At 21.9% G+C, this 9,264-nt stretch overlaps 1 protein-coding gene across 2 annotated transcripts in view; it reads right to left on the reverse strand.

Moving 5' to 3' along the window:
• Window positions 1–6,667, reverse strand: part of LOC117178879 (uncharacterized protein C630.12) — a 27,757-nt gene extending 21,090 nt beyond the window's left edge. The window contains exons 1-2 of one of the 2 annotated variants that reach the window (XM_033370400.1): window positions 6,352–6,667; window positions 1,586–1,795 (exon numbers count right to left, since the gene is read on the reverse strand). In XM_033370400.1, the coding sequence (XP_033226291.1) occupies window positions 1,586–1,795; window positions 6,352–6,368 (227 nt within the window). In that variant the 5' untranslated portion in view covers window positions 6,369–6,667. The remainder of the gene's footprint in view (window positions 1–1,585; window positions 1,796–6,351) is intronic. The other variant, XM_033370401.1, reaches the window with a different exon arrangement.
• Window positions 6,668–9,264: the final 2,597 nt, after the last annotated feature.

The raw sequence follows: 9,264 nt of genomic DNA on the forward strand, positions 1-9,264 counted from the left end.
TTCCAACAAAAAACTTAACTTTCGACCAAATTTGGACTTTTAAACAAAATACTAAAAAATTTTAACAAAATACATGAATTTTCAACTAAAGTATTGAGTTTTGAAAAGGAAAATTATAGTTTTTAACATAAAAGCTACTTTTCAACTAAATTGTTCAAGTTTCTAGCAAAGTATTTGAATTTTTCAGCCGACAAACAAAAACAAAAAAAAGGAATTTGAAGGAAAATAGGTAAATTTTTAACAATAAATTAATTTTTGACAAAAATTATTATTTTTCCACTAATTGTTGAATTTGCAAACCAAAAAGACGAGTTTTCTATAAAACATTTGTATTTTCAAACCGAAAATATTATTTTTTTCAACCAAAAAATTACTTTATAACCAAATAAAATATTGAATTTTTAACAAAATGCATGAACTTTCAACAAAAAATAGATGACTTCTCATCGAATAATATAATAGTTGATACTATTTCAAACAAAAAATTGTCAACAAAATAAAATTAATATTCTATCTAAATAATCGAATTTTTACCCAAAATAAATAAATTCTTTTTTACAAAAAGAGATCAATTTTGAAACGAAAATTCCAAATGAAATAGTTGAATTTTTAACCAAATCTGGTGGAAAATTGATATATTTTGTAAAAACTTGATCTTTTTTTTCTAGAAAATCAATTTTTGGTTTCAAATTCATCATTTTAGTTGAAAATTGAACAGATGCTTAGAAAATAATTCTTTTTAACTTTAAAATAAAAGAATTAAAAAAAAATTTATGTATTTCATAAAATACATAAATTTTGAATAGAAAATTTAACTATTTAGAATAAAATGATATAAACTATTATATTTTTTATAGAAAATTCTTTTTTTTTAATGATATTTCATAATTTTAGTTGAAGATTGGCCTTTTTTAATTCAAAATTTGAAAATTGGTTAGAAAATGAGACTATTTGGTACAAAATTAATTTTTTTCTTAGAAAATTCGTGATTTTGCTAGAAAAATCATCTTTTCTGTTGAAAATTAATCTTTTTTTGTTTACAAATTTAATTATTTGGTTATAAATTAAACTATTTTGTAGAAATATCATCTTTTTCGTTAAAAATGCAACTGTTTGGTTGAAAATGAACCTGTTTTAGATGAGAATTAGATTTTTTTGTAGAAAATTAGTTTTTGTTGGTTAAATCCAATATCAAATATTACATTTTTTATAAAAAATTAATTTTTTGAAATGATGCTTTATATATTTAGTTGAAAATTGGTTTTTTTAAATTCAAAATTAAAAAATTTGGTACAAAATTTGACTATTTGGTACAAAAATAATTTTTTTCTTAGAAAATTCGTTTTTTTTTAATTGAAAATTAATTCTTTTCGATATAAATTTAATAACTCCATGTTTTGTAAAATCTTCCCTCTTCTGATCTTTTTTATGTAACAAAACCAGAACAGAAAAACGCTCAATCAAAATTAGAATTCCAACTATTTCATTTTCAGTTTAATAATTATGCAAAATATTGTCCTAATTCTTTAAAAGAAATTAATGTGATTTGAATAAATGATAAAGATAAAATTTTATTTGATTTTACCTATCACTGTCCCAAATCGCCAGTGAAGCTCCATTGTAATTCTCATTTCTGACTCCTAATATTTGTGGATCAGCGACAAGTAAAACCCGCACACAATCCGTGCATTCTCGAAAATTCCATTTTAAACTTTGTATTTCGTAAACAATAAATTCGTTGTATAATAAAACGGATGCTAATATCAGTGCGATGATAAACGGCTTTGATCTCGTCCTGTAAAATAAAAATAACCCTGAATTTCCGCGATATCGCTGGAAATATAAGAATAGATTAAAGGCTGAATTAATAGAATGAATTAATAGAAGAAAAATAATAAAATTTAACTATATTTCGTTGAAAGTTCATTCCTTTTGGTTGAAAATTTTTGGTTATTATAATTTTTACATTTTTGGTTAAAAATTCATTTTTTCTTCTGTCGAAAATTCACATTTTTTGGTATAAAATCAGACAGTTGAATTTTCATACAAAAAAATTGAATTTTCGACCCAGAAAGTATGACTTTTCAATCAAACAGTTTAATTTTCAACAAAATCATGAAATTTGCAACTAAACAGTTTAATTTAAAAAAATATTTTCAATGAAAGAGGTGTATTTTCTAAGGAAAATTGGACTTTTTGGCAAAATAGTGAAATTTGAAACAAAATAATTATAATTTCAAGCAAATAATTACATTTTTAATCAAGTAGTTGAATTGAAGAAAAAAAAATCATCTTTCACAAAACAGGTGACAAAATAATGAATTATAACAGTTGAATTTTAAAAAATTTCCATTAATACATTGAATTTTTTAAATCAAAAATATGAATTCTCAACAAAATTATTAAATTTTCAACCGAATAGTTAAATTTTAAAAAATATTTTCAATAAAAGAGGTGTATTTTCTAAGAAAAATTGGACTTCTTGCCCAAATAATTAAACTTTCAACAAAATAATTACAAATTCGACCAAATTATTACATTTTCAAATAAATAGTTGAATCGAAAGAAAAGAAAAAAATATTTTAAAAAAAACAGGTGATTCTTCAAGAAAAATTATTTTCAGCAAAAGAGGTGAATTTTCTATAAAAAATGTGACTTTTTACCCAAACATTTGAATTCTCAACACAAAGAAAGAAAATCATTTTCAACAAAACAGGTAAATTTTAGAGAAAAAATATAACTTTTTAACAAAATACTAGAATTTTTAACAAAATAATTAATCATAATAGTTAAATTAAAAAATATATATATATATATATATATAATTTTTGATAAAAGAGGTGACTTCAACAAAATATTTGAATTCTTAACACAAAAAAAAGAAAATTATTTTCAAACAAAACAGGTAAATTTTAGTGCAAAATATAACTTTTTAAGAAAGCAGTTGAATTTTGAACAAAATAATTAATTAAAATAGATGAATTAAAAAACTGTCCAATAAAACAGTGCATTTTTAAATATGAATTTTCTACAAAATAAATGAATTTTCATACAAATAGGTGCATTTCCAACAAAATAATGAAATTTTCAACCAAATAGTTGAATTAAAAAAACTGCAATGATACAGTGAATTTTTTATGAAAAATATGAATTGTCAACAAAATAATTAAATTTTCAACCAAATAGTTGAATTAAAAAATTTCCATCAATACAGTGCATTTTTTTATCAAAAATATAAATTTTAAACAAAATAATTAAATTTTCAACTCAATAGATGAATTTAAAAAAATGTCCACTAAAACAGTGCATTTTTTTTAATATGAATTTTCAACCAAATAATTAAATTTTTAAGCAAATAGTTCAATTTTATTCCAAGTCAATAAATTTTCAAACAAATAGTTGAATTTTCGTAAAAACAAATAAATTTTCAACCAAAAAGTTGAATTAAAAAGAACTCCAATAATACAGTTAATTTTTTTATCAAAAATATGAATTGTCAAAAAAATGATTAAATTTTCAACCGAATAGCTGAAAAAAAAATATTTTTGATAAAAGAGGTGTATTTTCTAAGAAAAATTGGACTTTTTGGCAAAAAGTTAAATTTTAAACAAAATAATTATAATTTCAAGCAAATAATTACATTTTTAATCAGGTGGTTGAATTGAAAGAAAAGAAAAAATTATCTTTAACAAAACAGATGACTTTTCAACAACAAAAATTATTTTCAGCAAGAAGTGAATTTTCTTTTTAAAAATTTGACTTTTTAACAAAATAGTTTAATTTTCAGCAGAAAAAAAGAAAATTATTTTCAAAAAACAGGAAAATTTTCGAGTATAAATATGACTTTTTGCCAAAACAGTTGTATTAAAAAAAAATTAATCAAAATAATTGAATTTGAAAAAATTTCAGTAAAATAGTGCATTTTTTCAAAAATATGACGAATAAATAGTTGAATTTTCAACAAAATATTAATATTTTCAAACAAAGTAGTAGAATTTTGATAAGAATAATTAAACTTCCAACTAAATAGTTGAATCTTCAACAAAATAATTAAGGTTTCAACCAATTTGAAATTTTCAAAAAAAAGACAATTATTTTCAAAAAGAAGTTGAATTTAAAAACAAAATGGATTTTTTATCATAATAATTAGTATTTTCAACAAAACAGGTGAATTTTTCACCAAAAAAATACTTTTTAACAAAAAAGTTTATTATTCTACAAAATAATTATATTTTCTAGAAAGTAGTTGAATTTCCAAAAAACAGAACAATATTTTTAACTTTTTAAGAACACAGTTATTTTTTTTTTAATTAGGAAATTTGCAACTAAATAGATGAATTAAAAAAATTATTATTTCCAACAAAAGAGGTGAATTTTTAACCAAAAATATGCTTTTTGGCAAAATAATTTGATTCTTAACAAAATAATTAAGTTTTTAATGAACTACGTTATTTTTTAACCTTCAGAGATAAATTTGCATAGAAATGATCGAATTTTCAAACAAAAACGATTGAAACCAACTAAAAAAAAGGTTGATTTTAAACCAAACAGTTGAGTTTTTAACACAAATTAATTACAACGACAGAGGTAAATTTTCTAAAAAAAAATAGAAAAACTCTTGAATTTTCAAAAGAAAGAAGAAAATTATTATCAACAAAACAGGTAAATTTTTTAGTAAAAATATGACTTAAAAAAATGATTTATCAAAACATTTGAAAAAGAATATTCAATAAAACAGTGCATTTTTTTCTTCAAAATTATGACTTTTCAACAAAATAATTACATTTTCAACCAAACAGTTAATTTTCCAAAAAGTAAATTAAATAAAAAAAAAAGAAATTAAATTTCCCATCAAATAGCTGAATTTTAAACAAAATAATAAAAATTTTAACCAAATATTTTTATTTTCAAAAAAATAATTAAATTTTCAAACAATTAGAGTTGAATTTTTCGAGAAAATAATTCGATTTTTATCCAAATAGTTTGTTTTTTTAAGAACAACAAAACATTATTTTCAACAAAACAGATGAATTTTCGACCAAAATAATTAAAGTTTCAACCAAATAAAGTTGATTTTCAACAAAACAGATGAATTTTCGATAAAAAAATAAGACCATTTTTAATATAACAGTTTAATTTTTAACAGAATCATGAAATTTGCAACAAAATAGTTGAATAAAAAAATTATTTTCAACAAAAGAGGTGGATTTTCTACCAAAATAATTAAATTTTTAACAAAATAGTTGAATTATCAACAAAAAAAGACAATTATTCTCAACAAAACAAGTGAATTTTAAAGCAAATAGCTGAATTTTCAACAAAATAATAAAATTTTCAACAAAATAATTTAATTTTCAACCAAACAGTTAATTTTCCAAAAAGTAAATTAAATTAAAAAAAAAGAAATTAAATTTCCCATCAAATAGCTGAATTTTAAATAAAATAATTAAAATTTTAACCAAATATTTTTATTTTCAAAAAATAATTAAATTTTCAACCAATTAGAGTTGAATTTTTCGAGAAAAAAATTCGATTTTTATCAAAATAGTTTGTTTTTTTAACAACAACAAAACATTATTTTCAACAAAACAGACGAATTTTCGAAAAAAATTTATTTAATTTTTAAAATAACAGTTTAATTTGAAACAGAATCATGAAATTTGCTACCAAATAGTTGAATCAGTAAAAACATTTTATTTTAACAAAAGAGGTGAATTTTCGACAAAACTGATTAAATTTTCAACCAAATAAAGTCGATTTTCAAAAAAAATAATTAGATTTTTAACAAAATAGTTAAATTTTCAAACAAATAGAGTTTAATTTTCAAGAAAATGATCAGATTTTTATAAAAATAGGTGAAATTTCAAAAACAAAATATTTTCAACAAAACAGATAAATTTTCGATAAAAAAATAAGACCATTTTTAATATAACAGTTTAATTTTTAACAGAATCATGAAATTTGCAACCAAATAGTGGAATTTTCAACAAAAATAACTGAATTCTGAACGAAAAATATAAGACTTTTTAAACAAAAACAGTTAAATTTTCTTATTATTGGAAGAAAAGTGTGAAAAAAGGAAAATTTCTTGAGAATCTCTTTATTTCCAAAAAATCGATTTATCAAGTTTTGTTCACTTGCTTATTTCGATCAAATATATTGTATTTGTTATACTATTTTTTCACTATTGGAAAATTTTAATTTCCTGCAATCCTACAATGTAATTATCGACTCATGCACCGACTTTTTTTTGTTTATAAACATTATTGATTGTTATCGCAAGAGAGGTTATAGTTACACTATTACGTAACGAACCTTAAAACAGTATTTAAAATATTTTTAAAGACATACCTGTTTCGACGAAGCATAATTTAATACATAAATTGTTAAGACCAAAGTTCATTTGCCACAATTCCAGGATTATCTCCAGGGTTAAATTGCATTTTTATTTATTTACTTTGTCACTTATCACACCGATCACACCAAAACAAACACAAAGTCTCTGATAAGCTCCTATCGGAAAATATGCATTTTAACTGCAAAAAAGTCGACCGAGAATAGAAATGTCGAAAAATCTGATTTTCTTTATTAATTTATGTTTTATTCGAATCTTCAATTCACTGGTCTTCACCTAAAATCACTAAAATGCACTAATTTTGACGAGCTATTGGGTATGTTCCGATTTGAGTATATGAGAGTTTTTTAAAGTTTCAAAGTTGGCAATGCCATGTGTAAGCATAGGCATCATTGCGCACCGGCAGCCTATGCTTATACATTGGCATTGCCAACTTTGAAACTTTAAATAACTCTCAACTGCTCAAATCGGAACATACCCATTGAAATTTAGTAAATTACTTTATGCATTTTGACATTTTTTTAGGTTATGAACAGTGGCGGTAGTTTTTGAATCAAATAAATGAAAAGAAAAAAACCAAATTTTAAACAATTCGATGATTTTATCATTTGAAATTAAAAATATTTTAGGCTTATTTCCAATGGGTGCAATCGATAAAGCATCATGTATAACAATGCATTTTTTTATTCTTACCATTGTTACATACGCTAGAAAAACTTAACATTGTTTGAAAATTAGCGCGACTTGCTCGCTAAGCACAATGCGCATACGTGTCACGGGCAGCTTCATTCGCTGTTATTTACGCGCTTGTTTGAAGAACTATTTGAATTGATTTAAGAATTATTAGAATTTAGAAATTAAAATTTGTGAAAAAAGGTATTCCTTTCTTTGAATTTAAGATGGATTATTTTACCTTTCACTCTAACAAGAAGGTGATAAGGGATAAGATTTTTTTTTTAATCTTATATTTTCCCCAGTGAGAGTCTATTGGATGACGATTAATTTGCCAAAACATTATTCTCGTTCTTTATTAAAATTTTTGTTTTAACTAACATATTTGAAACTTAAGAAAAATAAAGAAAATTATTGAAAATTTGAAATTCTTACCAATTAAATTTTAAATATTCTTGAATTTTTAACAGCAGAACACCATACATTTAAAAATTCCATTTTCTTTAATTTTTAAAAGTTGAATTTTGCACTGTTAAAAATTAAATTTTAAATTTTATTTACATCTCGGCAGTAGATTGCATTTTTAAGTTTTAGCTCTTGAAAATTCAACTGCACATTTTTAACAGTTAAAAATTAAATTTTCACTTTTCTTCAATTTTGGTCAATTTTAAACAGTTGAATTTTCAATTTTTTAAAAATTTTTAAAAGTTGACTTTTCACAAGTTGAATTTTTTTTCAATTGAAAATTCGATTTTCTTCAATTTTCAGCAGTTAAAAATTCATTTTTTAATTTTCTATCATTTTCAAAAGTTGAATTTTAAAGTTAATTTTTAGCAGTTGAATTTTCAATGTTTCGAATTTTCAAACGTAGAATTTTTTACTATTGAAAATTTTAAAAAATAAAGAAAATCATTGAAAATATAAAAGATAAAAATTTTTAACATTTTAATTTCAAATATGGAATAGTCTGCTTCATTTTTCAGCAGTAGAATTTTCAGTTTTGTTCAATTTTCAGGAATTGAATTAATATTAGTAGAAAATTAATTTTTCTTAAATTTTCAGGATTTGAAAATGGAAGAAAATTGAAAATTCAACTATTAAAACTTCAACTGTTCAAGAAAGAAGAAAATTTAAATTTCCATATTGAATTTTTAACAACTGAAAATGAAAGAAAATTCAAAAATAAATTTTCAATTCTAGAAAATCCAATATTTAGTTTTCAACAGTTAAAAATTCAACCCACAAAATTCTTCTTTTTTTATAATTTTCAGTTTTCATTAATTTTTTACAAGTTTGAATTTCAGTAGGGGAAATTTTTAATAGTACAAGTTTTAGCAATTAGATTTTCAACAGTTATATTTCTAAGAGCTTAAAAATTAATTATTAATTTTCTACAATTTTCTTACATAGTTTTCATTTTTGTCAGTTGAAAATTCAATTTCTTATCATTTTTAACAGGTAAAAACTCAACATTTAGAAAATTTAACTGTTGAAAATGTAATTATATTTAATTTTCAACAGCTAAATATTCAACTATTAAAAGCGGTGGAAAATTAGCAGTTGAATTTTAAAGAGCTTAAATTCATTTTTTAATATTCTTTAATTTTTATCTTTTGAAAACACAACTGTTAATTTTCAATCGTTACGAATTGAATTTTAAAATTATTTCCATTTTGTTTAATTCTTAAAAATTAAATTTTCAATTCTTAAAAGTTCAATTTCCAATTTTCATTAATTTTCAGATTTGAGCCGTGAAAAATTCAACTACCCAAAACTAAAAAGAAGTTTTAATTGAATTTGTAGCTCTTGAAAATTTAACTATTCATTTTTAACATTAAAAAGTACAATCTCCAATTTTTTGAAATCTCTACAGTTGAATTTTTAAAAGTTGAATTTTCAGAAGATAAGTTTTGAATAGTTGAAAAATTAATTTTTCAATTTTTTAGAGTTGAAAATTTAACTACTGAAAATTCTACGGTTCAAAATTCAATTGTTCAAAATTCAACTGCAGAAAATAAAAGCAAAATTTAATTACCTACAGTTGAATCATTAACACTTAGCATTTGTCAGGGTTGAAAATTGAACTGCTGAAAATTTAGCTGTTCATTTTTAAAATTGAACAATTCAATTTTTTCTTTTTTTTTCAATTTACAGCAGTTGAAAAGGGGCCGTTCACATATTACGTAATGCAATTTTCAACCAATTTTGGAACCCCCCTCGCCGGTTGTATCGCAACG

This window comes from Belonocnema kinseyi, chromosome 8 (genome assembly GCF_010883055.1).
Source record: "Belonocnema kinseyi isolate 2016_QV_RU_SX_M_011 chromosome 8, B_treatae_v1, whole genome shotgun sequence".
NCBI lineage: Eukaryota > Metazoa > Arthropoda > Insecta > Hymenoptera > Cynipidae > Belonocnema > Belonocnema kinseyi.